Raw genomic sequence first — 14,968 nt, 5'->3', positions numbered from 1 at the left:
ACACTGAGGATCTTACGCTCATGGTACCCCTGTTACCTCTCAGCTCTCCTTCTGGGAAAGATGAAACCCCTGTTACATCTTGTCTGCTAGGAGATTCTCAGAGGGAATGAATGTGAGAACTTTTAAGTTCCTTAAACAAATCAGCTATGGCCATACACAGAGTCACTGTGTCATCACCCCTGCCACTGAGAGGAAGAAGGGCATGCTCTAAAGGCTGTTGGGGTATATCAGGAAGCTAGGTCTTCCTTGTGTTTGCTCCCAGAGCAGGAAAGTGGGTCAACCAGACAGTGGGATGCACAGAGGACCCTTTTCTGTTTCACAAGGAAAACAGCTTGGGAGTTCCAGTTATGGACCTGTGTTTGGGTTTGCATGCTGGGCAAACATTGCCTTTTTGGTTGGACAACCGTCCTCCCCTGAATCCTGAATCCATCCCCTTGTCTGTTTTCCTTTATCTCGTGGCCTGCCCCTGCATATTTATATGAGATGACCAGCTCTGCTCAAGCCCTGCCTTCAGGTCACCTTTATCTCCTAACCCCTGCAGCCCCCACCACGGTCTTGGGCCTGTTAGAGATCCTGAGGTCGAAACTCCTATTTAACCTTCAAGTGTAAACCATACTGGGGCTTAGCAGGAGCTTTCCAGTGCGTTCCACTGGATTCCTCTCCCCAGAAGGAAAGCCATGGCCTCAGCTAAGCCATCTGCACCCCTAGACCCCAGAGCCGAGGAAGTCCCAACTCCATGTGGGCACATCTCCTGAGAGAGCCTCCAACTGCCGAGTGAGAAGTTGGGGGGCAGGTGAGGGCGAGGGGTGCAGATTCCATTTCCAGCTAGGGAGGGAAGATTCTTCCAAGATTTTAGTCTCTTGAAAAAGAATGGTGGCGTTGATCTTCTCTTATGACTTTTGCTGCTTCAAATTCTACTGGTGCCAGTGACACAAGCTCTGGAAATCTTAGGTTCTTTAGTGTGGCTGATTCTGCTCCTCTGTGGTTACAGCGTGTAGTATTCCAGTCCATAGACTGCCGTGCAACTTGGGGACAGCCACCTGCTTCCCTGCTCCGAAGCCAGCCTGGCTGTCTAATGCCCACACACCTGGGCCCTTCCTGGCCTGTGATCCCCCTGTTTTTCCGTCTTGAGGATGCCACTACCTTTGCGGTTCCCTGGGATGCTCTGTCATTCAGGGATTCACCTGCCTGGTGTAAGCCTGTGTCTCTTAAGAGAATTCTAGAGCAGACACCAGGACTGAGAGCTGGTTTCCATGGTACCCAACTGTTTCTCTGAGGCTTAAAGGAAAAGAGTGGTTTGTTTGTTTTTTCAAATTAGCTCCTGTATGTTCACATTTGGCTCATCTGTGGGACACATGGAAAGCTTAAGAACGAAGCCAAAGGTAGCTTTGGATGAACCACACTGGGGTCCGAAAGCAGGTGCCCTGACCTGCCACGTGCAGCGAATCTGGGACCCAGATACCAGTCAGCACCACCTGCGTGTGGTCACTGGGGGCGGTCGCAGGGTCTGGCACCAGATGCAACCAGCCAGCACAGAGAGCTGCCTTCCCAAGCAAGACTCAGAAACCCACCTGGGATCAGGAGGAGTCAGTTCCGAAGGCCACACAGCAGGTCCCTTGGGGTTTGAGCGGCGGCACGATTGGATGGGCCTGCCTGTCCCCGCCTGTCCCCAACTGAGAACGTGTCCTGCCTCCAGGACGTTGGCTGAAGACTCCTTTAGGAGGCCACCTGTCTTGAGGTGTTCACCCTCCTACCGGGAGGTTTAGCGGAGCCTTGCCTGGACGTGATTTGACTTGGTGCCCGGGCCCTGCAGCCTGGGCGGAGCGCTCGGGCGGAGGGCAGGACGTGAGCACCACCTAGTGGTGACCGCGTGCAAGTGGGGGCGCGAGTGCTGGTTGGAGACCAGCACCCGCAGAGATGATGCAGGGGTTTTCTACCCTCGTAATGCCCCTGTAAGGGCCGGGACAGTTGTTTCGTCCTCTTTTACCCACAGATGGGGCATGGAAATACAGAGGAACGTGCAACATTTGTCTTAAGAATAGGATATAATGGGGTGTTGTATGTTGGCAGATTGAATCTAAATTTTAAAAATGTAACATGCAAAAAAATAAAAATAAAAAAATAATATAAAATAAAATAATAAGATAAAATAAATCTGTTAGCAAAGTTACAGATCCATTCCCTGAAACCATCAGCAACAGCAAGTGAGAAAGTCACCTGTCCTTGTCCTCTTAGGACTTTTCAGACAGAGCGATTCCAAAGCCTGTCAGGGCGTCCAGTGCCATACTCCCCCATGGGAAGTTCTGTGAGCAGTGTCAATTTCCTCATTTTCCATCTTCTGAGTGGAGGATTATCAATGACTCGGCCTCATCCAGGTGCCACCACCAGGTGCCACATTCGTAACTCACCACCCACCTTCTTTCCTACCACAGACGAGCCTGTTTCCATTTAGATTTACGTAAAGACCTGACTTCTAGTTCCTTTTCTCCATTTTACCGTTCTTTTTTTTTTTTTTTTTTTGAGTTCTCTAATTTTTCCACCCAGTCCTCTTAAAGAAGTCAGATAAATCCCAGGCAGTGTAGAGTTGTTAGCCACAGGGCAGCTGAGGGCTCCTGGCTCTGACCAGTCAGTGAGGGGGTGCCACGGCATCAGTTAGTTGGAGGCTTCCAGATTACCTCCGTTTGTTAGTACTTGTAGCAAGACCATTGGTATTTCTCTGTCCTTGTTTGCCTGCCTCACCCACATTCCCACCCCCTGGCCCCAGCTGCTACCTTAGCTTCAGACTCACGATGCTCTGTCCTTAGTTGTGTATCTAGTGCAGACCCCACTATTCCCTGATTTATTGTGTCCTCTGTAAATTCCATTCTCATTTGGGGATCCTTTGCATAATTCAGCCTCTGCTGATTTTTTTCCCCATTGATATGATCCCTAAAATAACCAATCGCTAAGGACTTACTGATCTGTGCCATCACTCAGATGGCATAGAATAAGGGCTTCCTGAAAGCTGCTTTTATATTATACAGTATTGCCTGCCTTCCCTGATAGATGAAAATTAAATTGGCATTTTAATAAACTCTTTACCAGTATCTCATGCTCTCTTAAGCAGCGATGATTTGATGGCTCCAGCACACAGATACTAAATTAACTTCAATTAATAGAAATGTTTTCCAACTTAAATCATTTGTTCTGTTTCCTGATTTCTTGACAACAATTTTTTTTTAAAGCTGGTCATGGTACAGAAGGATCTGTGAGTGCCTTCCGGGGGTGGATGGCATACCACCCAACGCGGACCTCGGGATGGTTTCCTTTATTTCTTTAATTCTCTTCCTGTTCTGCTTTGACATTTTCATCCAAATGTCAACCTGTTGAATCCCATAAGAGTCACAAAGCTGCTGAAGCCAACGTCTTTTTCAGTGTCTTGTCAGGAAGTGCAAGCTACAAATGAGCAGGCCCCCTTTCTTCTCATCTTGTCTTTGCACCTTTGGGATAATTGGACAGAGGTCCTTTCTTGTGCCTTCAGAGCTGCACCTGCTCGGCTGTGTGGTTTCCTCTGCCTCTCTCATAACTACTGGTTATTATAATCTCTGGAGACTGAAGCAATGCCCGCATCTTTTGTTGAGTTTTCCACCTCTGTGTGGGGGTGACCCGTTGCCTACAGATATTTCTGCCTGACGGTCTCCAGAGGGCCACGGAGCCTGAAAGAAAAGCGCTCTGAGGTGGTCTGAGCCAGAGCAGTCAGATCCCTTGAAAGTGGAAAGAGCCAGCAACGAAGCAAACCTCAGCTTCCACATGTTCTCAACAGCTCACCGTCTCGGCACAGAAATGGTCATGGAAAGAAGACTTAGGTCAAGAGCCAGGCCTGAGTTCTAGAACCAACTCTGCAGCTAACTGAGTATCCTCAAGAAAATTCCTCCTGTTTTCTGTGGCTCTTTTTCCAGTCTAAATCAAAGGACCAGGATTATACTACTTATCCCCCAAAGTGAGAAGTGATTTGGGCTCGGGCTTAAGTGAATTCAATCCTTGCTTTGTATTCCCTTTGGACCTTAGCTGATTGGGGGTGGAAATCTCCTTTTGGCATGTGTACATCTTCCAGTTGCCCCTGACCCTTGCTAATGTCCTTGAACGGAAGGACAGGCCTGTGGTCCCGGGTATGGCAGCCCACGGTGCCCAGCTGGGATTCTCAGTTGCTCCTGTCACTGCACTGATTTTGCACCCTCTGCACATGGCAGCAGCAGTGCTGAGTCTCTGCTTCTGGTTGGAATGCAGAGTTTCCTTTGAAAGTAAATTCTTTTAAGGAAACACGCAAAAAAATAGGTCAACCGAAAGAAAAATATTGAGTACGTAGAAGTCCCGAGGGCTTGCCTAAAAGCTTCAAGGTGCTGTAGAGTGCCCAGAGACCTGCAGACGTCTTCCAGGAGGCCCCCGAGTGGCTGATGTTTGGAAACACCTGCCAGAACCGCCATCCCCTTACAGATCTAATTCGACAGCGCGTGGGGCTCTGCAAGCAGGGTAGTTGTGCTTACCTCTCCCCTCACCATTGGACAGAAGCTACAGGAAGGATGGGATGACCCAGTGCCTCTCCTCTCCATAGCAAGCCACCCCAGCCTGCCACCTCCTGCAACACCTCCTTCCTCTAACATTAGCCAGAAACGAAACCAGCATAGACGGAAGCTAACCTGCAGATTGTTCGTGTTCCAGGCCAACCCCAGTCTGATTCCCACCAAACAAGCTACATGGGTAGACAGCGTACAGTGGTCAAGTGTGTGCATGTGCATGTGTGTGTGCGTTGTGCGTGCAGACACTGCATGTATGTATGTGTGTGTGTGTCTAATTGTCCTTTTTGTTTTTATTTTTTACAGTTCATTTATGATGAACAAGTTTCCTGGTGAGTATCTCTTTTTCTCTTCCAATTTCCCCTTCTTAGTGTTGCAGAGTCAAATATATTGAAGACCAGAATCAGGATTTAGGACAGAGGGGAATGCTATGGCAGCTTGGAAAAGCTGGCACCTCTTGGGACCCCTCTGTGGACCTCAACCAAGGAATTAAATTAGCTTTCACAGAGCGGAGACCTTTTTCCGAGGGCTGGTGGGGGTAGGGGGGAGAGAACCTTCCATTCAGAATGCTGATACTTCACCCTCTTTGTCATCCAGGTTAGACTGTGACTTAGCTGTGCCTTTCTGCACTCAGCCATTTGCTGGGCCCTAGTTAGGATCTGACTAATCTTTTCAAATCATATCCAAATGCATTGGCATATTCCAAATACCATGTATGTCTCAGGAACCAGAGATGGAGGCACTTCCATTATTTTTAACCCATTAAAGTTCTGCCTGACATTCCAGATGATCTTAAACCTCTGAAAAATCAGTGATTTTTTTTTTTTGATAGTTACAAAACTTTAACCAAATTACATGGATGGGGTCATTTGCATTTAGACCAAGTATCCAAATCCCCATTTTTCAGGGTGGGTTTTGAGCAAGTCAAATGTGTTTGGAATGGAAATAGAGACTGGAGTGTTGTGCATTCTTGCTACTTCTTACCACCATGGTATTATTTAAAGCTAAGAATGAGCCTTTGACACAATGAGCTCTAGTTCTTTGCTGGAATGCCAGCTCTTTGTTTTAGAATCTCTGATTTTCAGAATTTCGGCATGGTAGAGGAATTTGCCCCATTGATGGTAAATGTTATTCACCGTGCCGAAGTATTAAGTATGCTTTTGCCGATCTCTCCTCTGTCCAGGAGGGCCAAGGAGGACATGGCTAGGAGAACTCGCTTTAAGACACAGAATCTTTATATCAACCCATAAAAAATAAGAGGGTCTGCTTGAGCTGTGACCAGCAGGTTAAAAGAGACTAAAATGTCTGGGAGCACCTCGGGTCAGAGGTCACGGAAAACCCCTTCGTGGGATCTGCCTGGACGTGGTCATCACCAAGTGGAGTGGTGACACTACCCCCCACCCCCACCCCATGTCCTTTGGGATTAAGTGCAGCACAAGAAAACTTGCAAAAATATTCTCACTCAGACCGACGGCACATTTAGCACAACCACAGCTCTGCCTCAGCAAACAGTAGGTGCTTAAATGTTGCTCAGTGCTGCTGCTCTTAGCTAACAATGCTGCCATAAAGACAAGTTATGATCACAGTTGATCTCAGAAACGTTTCTGCCGTTTTGGTGCAGAAAAATCTTAAGAAAGGATATTTATGGGTGGTTTACTGTTGGTTTTTCTTGGAGAGGGCTGTCTTTTCCACACCTTCCTGGCTTTGCTGATGAAAGCAGGCCTATTTCAGTCCTTACCCTCAAAATGTCTTTTAGGATATTTCAGATGGTATGGAGCAAGAAAGGAAGGGACCATTTTCTCTGCATTCCAAAGGTCAAATCTCCTGTAGACGTGACAAGATTCGAACCCCAGGCCTGCACTCAAGGGCTCAGATTCTGAGACTCCCACATGAATAAGGAGACTGGGTATTTTTCATACCCGGCCAACCACAAGCATTTGTTTTGCTGAAAGGATGTGTCTGGGAGCTGACTTCTCTGCTTTTCTCTTTAATGCCAGATTCTTCGACCTGTGTAGTTAGACCCAGGAATACCTTAAATAGTGAGTTCCATTCCTTGCTGTAGAACATTCCATCAGGTCCTAGTGATTTCAGGGGAGGTAACCCAATTCATTGCACATCCTCAAAAGGAAACGAATTTCAGTAGTGTTTCTTTTGAAACAAGAGTACTCTGTGGAACGAAAGGAGTCTTGTTGAGTAAAATTTGCAGGGGCAAGTGTTCCCCATCAAACACAGCTTGGATGCCTTTACCATACCTGAATCAGCATTCTAGCATTCTTTTTTTTTTTTTTTTTAAGATTTCATTTATGAGAGAGAGAGAGAGAGAGAGAGAGCAAGAGAGCACGAGCAGGGAGGAAAGGGAGAAGCAGGCTCTCCATGAGCAGAGAACCTGACATAGGACTCGATCTCAGGACCCTGGATCATCACCTGAGCCAAAGGCAGATGCTTAACCGACTGAGCCCCCCAGGTGCCCCCTGAACAGCATCCTGCAGCGGGTCACAAGCAGCCAAGAAAGGGGCAGGCAGAAGGCTTTTAAATCTTTTTTTTTTTTTATGATAGTCACACACAAAGAGAGAGAGAGGGGCAGAGACACAGGCAGAGGGAGAAGCAGGCTCCATGTACCAGGAGCCCGATGTGGGATTTGATCCCGGGTCTCCAGGATCGCACCCTGGGCCAAAGGCAGGCGCTAAACCGCTGCGCCACCCAGGGATCCCTAGAAGGCTTTTAAAACCAGAAAACCAGCTCTAGTGGATTAAAGAAACAACGGCTTTTTTTTTTTTTTTTTTTTTTTTTTTTACATAACAAGTACCCCAGCTATTGATGGCACAATGGCTCCGAGCTTTTCTTAGCCTCTCCCTCACAGTCTGGGAGGGCTACTGGGGTCCCAGGGACCAAGTTTGTTTTGAAGGCAAAAAGGAGGAAGCAACCGAGTCGGCCTTGACCAATGGCCAGGCAGGATAGCACTCCAACTCTTATTATTGATCCCAGGGGTGGCCCATCTTCCTTCAGATCCAGCAGTCCTTATTTGCTGTCTCAACCTCATAGGCTTCTATTAGCAAGCAAGATGCAGGGGAATATATGTTTGGTGCCTTTCAGTTAGATGACTACCCCCAAAGACATTTAAAATAGAAAACATCAGAGATCCACTGGTTAGGATGAACGTTCAGGCTGAATCCATAATGACAGCGCAGCAAGACCCAGAATATTGCCAGAAGGAATATGGACTATGTCTTCAGTGAGTCTGAAGGCCTGACAAGAAAACAAAAGGATCTAGGTTGATGTTCTTGTCTCTTTTTTTTGAGCCTCTAGCTGTAACTTTGGAAGAGGTGGGTGTAAAGCACCTGGGACCAGCATTCACTGTCCTGGACCACAGTTAGGAAAGCAGAGCCATGCCTTCTGGGTGAGCACAGAGAGGACCAAGAAAGAAGCCTCCCAAATAGAAAAGAACAGTCTTTGGCAAGAGAACCGGGGCCAACTGAAAGTGGTTCAAAACATAGGTTTGCGGGAAGGGAAAGACCAAACTGAGATCATGCCACAAGGCCAGGTCCTCGGAGGACAGTAGATAGGCTGTGGTCAGGAGAGGCAGATGGAGATATGTCCCTGGGGGAACAGAGGGGGACAAGAGCTGTGTGACTTTAGAGGTCTGCTGTGGACTTTCACCGCTGCTTCCTAAACACCTCCTGCGTGCCAGGCTCTGTTCTAGAACCAGATATAGAACACAAAATCAAACTCGGCCCCAAACTTGGGGCTCTCTGGGACTACAGCAGAGGCAGATGGTTGATATGTAATCATGGGGCTTTGGGAGATACAGCAGGGCCAGGGATGGGGACCCTGAGACTTTGAAGAGCATTAAACCAAGACTAAACAGGCCCCAAAGCAGAGAGGACAGCAGGTGGCTAGTGCTGAGGCTCACAGAGCCTGGTGTATTTCATGCAGAGGAAGCACTGGGTGAGCCCCGTGTCTGGGCACCAACCAAGGAAAGCTGAAATGTTGGCAGAAGCAGGGAACCCCCATCTCACAGCACCCCCAAAACACAACAGAAGAGAACTTTACTTGAACATTGCAATGAAAGGGCTTATTTTGAGAGGAAAAAAAACAAAGTTTAAAGGGATTAGAGGGTATACATCTACCTTTGTTTACAAAGTGCTGGACTATTTCACTGGTGTGGATCTGTTTCCTAGCGACTTCTCACTGAGCCTACTAAAATGCATCCACGGTTACATGTCATCCCTTCAGATCTCGAGTATTTCTTCCTTCAAAATGAATGCTGTGAATAAACTTCATTTTTCCCAATTAACTTTATGCCACATATACACTGGTTTCAACAAGGACCATATTCAGGAGGTGTTTTGCAACTGAAAATTGATTTTAAAGGAAGTCTCAGCCTGCACAGATGAACTGAGGGCTGCTCTGCGTGGGGAGAGGGGATAGTGGGCAGCCAGGGAGGGAAGGGGAATCTGCTGTCACGGGGTCCGCTCTAAGTTTCTGGGAAACAAGAAACCAGATAGCTGAGGCAGGGGTCAGGTATGAGGAGTGGTGTCTAGTGACTGCTGGAAACAGGCACTAACAAGCAATGAAAAATAAATAAACAAGGTAATCACAGACTGGCCAGTGGATTAAAAGAGCATATGCAGGGTCATGTGATAGAAAGTGAAGGAGGAGTAGACGGGGAAGACTTCTTGGAGGAGGTGGCATTTGAGCCAGCATTTGCAGGATAAAAGGGGTCAGCCAAGGAGTGAAGGGAAGAGTATTCTTGGCAGAAGGAACAGTAAGTGCAAAGGCCCGGAGGAGAAGGAAGGAGCTTCTGGCGTGTGCAAATGAAGGGAAGCTAGTGTGACGGGACTCAGAAGGGGCATGACAATTTGAAGAAGCCAAAGAACTGGGTTTTACAGAAAGGGGACATTTTCTGTTTTTTCATCTCAAGTATGTTGGAAAGCAGTTGAAGAGCTTGAAACAGAAGAATGATATGATCCTGTAGCCTCATGGAAAACTAGGTCAGGAGTTGCAGTCTAGGTGGACCAGCAGGTAGCCACGACAAGGGCAGAAACAAACCATTCAGGAAATATTTGGACCTACGGTTCTGAGGGATGTGGGGCAGGGTAAAGATTTGGAGCTTCTAGATTGGGAGCTTGACCAGGCGCGGAGTGTGCAGTTGACTGGGACGGCAGAGCCTGAAGCCAGGAAGTAGGAATTCCGAATTCTGTTCTGACTTTGTTCTGACGTGCGTTTCGCCTCCACGTGGAGAGGCCCCGTTGAGGGTGGAGAGAAGCCCCGGTGCCAGGATGCCGGCGGGGTGTGTTCGGCCCGCAATTACAGCGGGACTAGATGACATCACCTAGGGAGGACGTGTAGGCAAAAAGAGAAGAACGTCCTGTATTTAGAGGCTCACCTGAGGAAGTGGAGGAGGCAGAGGGAAGGAGAAGAGAAGTTAGGGGGATGACAGGAGGGAAACCAGCAGTGCAAGTCTCAGAAGTCAGGACAGAGTGTGGCATGCAGGAGGGCAGGCAGTCAGCCACGCCTGGGGTCACTGGTGCCCCAGACCAGTGTGTCAGGGCACGGATGGCAGTGGATGCTAGACTCGAGGAATTTGTGAGTGACTGGGAGGTGCTGCAGGGCAGTGCATGCAGCGCTTGAGATGGTTTGCTCAGAGAAGCTGAAAAACGTGGAGGGCGAGAGATTTGCACCCCCTGATTTCTTCTCTGAGTAGTGGCAAGAGCACTTTCTATCCCAGATACATGCACACAGTTTGCATAGTGACTGAACTGATGCACAGGAGCCCACTGTGTGGACGGACTTACTGTAACATGTAGACCCAGCCTCCTCTGACAACTGTCTCCTGCTCTCCAACACTTCACGGCCATAAACACGGCTGCAGCAAACCCCTGTGTGCAGCCTTTGTACATTTGACCACGTATTTCCCAAGGGTCCGTTTTTAGACATGCAACTTGAGAAAGAAAAAAGAAGAACCAGGAAGGGGAGACATAACCTAGAATTTCTTCATAGGCCGTTGTGCAGTAAACTTTTCTCGAAACCAGAATTACTCCCCAATTTTACAGCTAAAAGGGGAACCTAGAAATCAAATTCCCTGGTTTCGAAACTGAAAGTTACTCAAATGAAGAAAATAGAAGTATTCAAATTATCAGAAGTTCAAGGTACAGTCCAGTACCTTGATTTCATTACTTTTTTCTTTCTTTCTCTTGACTATTTCCCACTTGTCCGTTCTTATCCCTTCTTATCACGGAAGGGAGCTGGTACCTTCCGTGCTCCCCCTTCCCCTTCCCTTTTCTCTCTCCTTCTCTCTCCTCTATCCCCCTGCCCCCCCATCCCTTCCCCTCCCTCTCTCTCTCTCTGTATGCCTTGTTACTCCTATCCAGCAATCCTTCGGTCACCCCTGTCAATTCCTCTAGTTTGCCCTTTGTAAATATATCCGAATACTGTTCGTGAATGATTAAACTGTGGACAGATTTATAAAGACAGGCCTATATTCAGCAATATTATGGGAGACTTGTACTCTCACAGAACTCTTTTGGGTGAGTGAATAACAGAAGATCCTTTTAGGTAGAGAAGGAAAAGAAAGCCCATGGAAAGCTGTGTGCAAGGTAGAAAATGTCTACGAACCAGGAAGTATTTGTGTACGTGGTCGGCACACGTACCTCCTCCTTGCCCTGCTTGCCTGCCCTTCACATCCCGTGGATTTTTAGAAATAGTCTGGTGTGTTGCACATCTGCCTGTGGTGACTTTCTTAACTAGCCGTTCTTGGTTTTACGCAGGTGGGAGTCTTTAGTCCTCGTGCTGATGTATCTCATCTATATTGTCATCATGAAGTAAGTAAAATGCCTTGTTGGTTTTCTTTTCCAAAACTCTTTCCTACATTGAACACCACGAGATAATGTGGAAAGAGGAACGGGGGCAGGGTAGGTTTTCGGTGCAGATGATCATAGACTCATTGGTTCCCTCCGCAACCTGCTGTGAATCACTGTGGCTCTGATTAGTTGCAATAGCAAAGCCCCTTCCAACCCACATGTGATGCAAGCTGTGTTTAATTTGAGACATCTCTCTAAATCCTGTACCCTCTTTAATACCTGGCAACTGAGCTTTTGGCTGTTTTCACTCTCTTTCATAACAAGAAAGGAGGTAAAACTCACTAAGTTATGCTTCTATATAGGGTGACGAAGATGGGACCAGAGCTAATTAAGAGGTGTCTAAAACCAAGGATGGAATCTCTACAGACTTCCATTATTCGTATCATATTCATCATCCACCACTATGTAACAAATGACCCCAAAATGCAATGTTTTAAAACTACGAGCATGAGTTATCTTCTTACAGCTTCCAAGTTAGGCATCCAGGAGCACTTAGCCAGAGAGTTCTAGCTCAGGGTCTTCCTCAAGATTGTACTTAAGAGGTTGGTCAAGGTGGCTGTCATCTACTTAACTGGGGCTGCAAAATGAGCCACTTGTCCTGTTGGTGAGCTGATGCTGGCAGTTGGCTGAAGCCCTAAGTTCCTCAGCAAATGGGCCTCTCCTTAGGTTGGTTGAGTGTCTCCACAGCACGGAAGCAGGTGAGCCAAGAGAGAGAGAGAGCAAGAAGGACCCTCAGTACCTTTTATAATCTGGTCTCACAAGTCACAAATCATCATTTCTGCCATATTCTTTTTTTTAAGATTTTATTTATTTATTCATGAGAGACACAGAGAGAGAGAGAGAGGCAGAGACACAGGCAGAGGGAGAAGCAGGCTGCATGCAAGGAGCCCGATATGGGACTTGATCCCGGGACATGACCCTGGGACTCCAGAATCACACCCTAGGCCAAAGGCAGGCGCTGAACTGCTGAGCCACCCAGGCGTCCCATTTCTGACATATTCTGTTTATTAGAAGAATAAGTCTAGCCCATTATCAAGGGATCTGCTTAACTATTTGGAGGGAGAAATGTCAAAGAATTTGCTGGTATATTTTAAAACCACCACTTCATATGTTCTTTTCCCCCCTGAAGTATGGGGAGCTTACTATTTGTATCAAGAGTTATATTGTTGGTGTTTCCCACACTCTAAGGCAAAATGTAAGCACCATGCCTGGGAACCTGCTGGTTCATCTTTGTACCAAGTACCATTGAGGTGAGGAGCTCATAAATAATGCAGAGACATTTCATGCTGCAGCTGCTGGACCCCATGGGAACTGTTCCTTTCATTCTAAATTAACCCATCCTTTGCCCAGCATTTGTGACTCCCTTCTCAGGGGGCAAGAAAGTACAATGTGATCAGAAATTGCCAATTTGGACATGTCAGGTAGTGGTCTGGAATGTGACATATCAGATTGTCTTTGCTGTTAAAGTCTGACAAAAACTAATTCTGGCCACTAAGACCTGAGACACTGAGAGACCTGTCTTGAGAAATCAGTGTGGCCATTGGCAAACATTACCTGGACAGTAAAGGTAGGAGCTGGCCTATGTGACATCCTTGGTGGGCTATAAGCAGTCTGCCGCCAGTCCACCCAATATGGCATCCAGCTCTCACCTCAGGAGCTATCCAGTGGTCAGTGTTCACACCTGATATCTGGGTCTTGTTATTGGAAGAGGGTATTTCTGAAGTACTAGTGTGGGGTTACAATGGGAAAACTGATGGAGAAATCACGTTATTTACCCCTAACATCTTCCATTTAAAAATACCCATTGATGGGCTCCCATGAAAACCAGAATTGGCTCAAAGGCCTTTCAGAGTTTCTAGATTCCAAAGGGAAAACCTTTGAAGGCATCTTGCTCCCCTTTGTCTCAAATAGCAAAACCATTAAGGGAACCAGTGCCATATGGGGAGGTCTCAACAATACACACATCGTCTTTCAGTGTGTTTTAAATTTGATTATTTCACCCTTTTTTTTTTGTTTTTTGTTTTTTACTTTTTGAAGCCCTGAATTTGCATTCCCAAAGAGTCAAGAGTCCTTTTCTTCTGCTTTGAAAAGGTGAATCAATTATTCCAGAAGAATTGACAGAGTGTCTGCTATTATGCCCAACATTGATCTTCGGTTTTGAATCTGAATTTAGATGATAGCATGTCCCATAGTGCATTCACTGAAGGTTTCACAGAATAAGGAGGGCTTACACAAGAACTGGTCTAAAGAGAAGGAAAGTTGAGGTACTTTGCTAGTGTGCATCTAGTGACCACTGCACCCCTCTATCAGGCCATTATAAAACCCAGGGGTTGCTGGCAGGACGTGTGGACATTAAGATAACACAGTGAACAATTTCTTTCCTCTCCCCCAAGCTATGCCCAGTGTGAAAGCTAATGAGGTGTGTTTCTGCTGATGCCTCAACTTTACCAGCCTTCCAGCTGTTCAAACCAGCAGGATACAAATAAAACAGGGAATGGCAGCTACTGTGCTCACAGAATTTTCTGCATACATTCTGGTTCCAAGTTCTAAATTGAAATCTCTGCTCTTTAGCCATCCCTGTCCTCAATCAGAGGCTTTAATCATGGGGTTTTATAAAATCTGATTTATAAAATTGCATGCTCCACAATAAAATAGCTTCAGGGTGCAAGCACAAAATTGAAAACATTCAATTAAAAAATTTAAAACTGAATAGCAGCAGTTAAAAACAGCATATATTAGAGTTGTCAGCTGCCTCCTGGGTGGATGACTTTAAACATTCTGTCTGAAGGTCAAAAGAGCAATGTCAGTTTGGCCAAGTAGATGGAAATCTTAAGGGAGCATGAGGCATACCTGGCCTTGGTGAGGATTGATTTCTGTACATCTGGGTCTCTTCTTTGGGATTTGGTCCCCAGGTGGTCCCCAGACCACCATTCTGGTGGTTGAGGTCAAGAGATTCACATTCAGCCCTGCCTGGTCACAGCTTCACACTCCACCACTTGCTAGCAGTAAGACCTGGGCCAAGTAATTTAGCCATTTTGAATCTCTGTTTCCTCTCTTACAAAACAGGGTTCATAACACCTCCAGCAAAGGTTGTTTGTAAGCATGAAATGTGACAGTATAGTTGAGTCATTAGCCAATATCTGATTTCAAGAAAGTTCATATAATAATACCTTGTTATCCAAATCCAAATAGATGTGTAACACGCAGTTGTGCTTTCAAAGCAAAGCCCTGTGCAAGTTGGTATCTCTGTGGGGAAATGGATTCTGAGTCAAGATGACAGAAATACTGCCTCTCCCCCATAGCTCTATCAGTGGGCAAGACATTCTTTAGTCTAGAAAGTGGGGAGACCTTTTAATTAAGAATTTGAATATTTTCTCTTTTTTTAAGATTTTATTTATTTATTCATGAGAAACACAAAGAGAGAGAGAGAGAGAGAGAGAGAGAGAGAGGCAGAGACACAGGCAGAGGGAGAAGCAGGCTCCATGAAGGGAGCCCAACATGGGACTCGATCCCGGGGTCTCCAGGATCATGTCCTGGGCTGAAGGCAGCGCTAAA

The 14,968-nt window shown here is 46.6% G+C and overlaps 1 protein-coding gene across 4 annotated transcripts in view; it reads left to right on the top strand.

The window, feature by feature from the left end:
- Positions 1–14,968, top strand: part of SLC24A3 (solute carrier family 24 member 3) — a 481,529-nt gene that overhangs the window by 425,072 nt on the left and 41,489 nt on the right. For all 4 annotated transcript variants that reach the window (XM_038571460.1, XM_038571461.1, XM_038571462.1 and 1 more), the window contains 2 exons: positions 4,860–4,885; positions 11,321–11,374. In XM_038571460.1, coding sequence (XP_038427388.1) covers positions 4,860–4,885; positions 11,321–11,374 — 80 coding nt within the window. The remainder of the gene's footprint in view (positions 1–4,859; positions 4,886–11,320; positions 11,375–14,968) is intronic.

This window comes from Canis lupus, chromosome 24 (genome assembly GCF_011100685.1).
Source record: "Canis lupus familiaris isolate Mischka breed German Shepherd chromosome 24, alternate assembly UU_Cfam_GSD_1.0, whole genome shotgun sequence".
In the NCBI taxonomy this organism is placed as follows: Eukaryota; Metazoa; Chordata; class Mammalia; order Carnivora; family Canidae; genus Canis; species Canis lupus.
The sequence above is the reverse complement of the archived record's forward strand: the minus strand, read 5'-3'. Positions and strand labels throughout refer to the sequence as shown.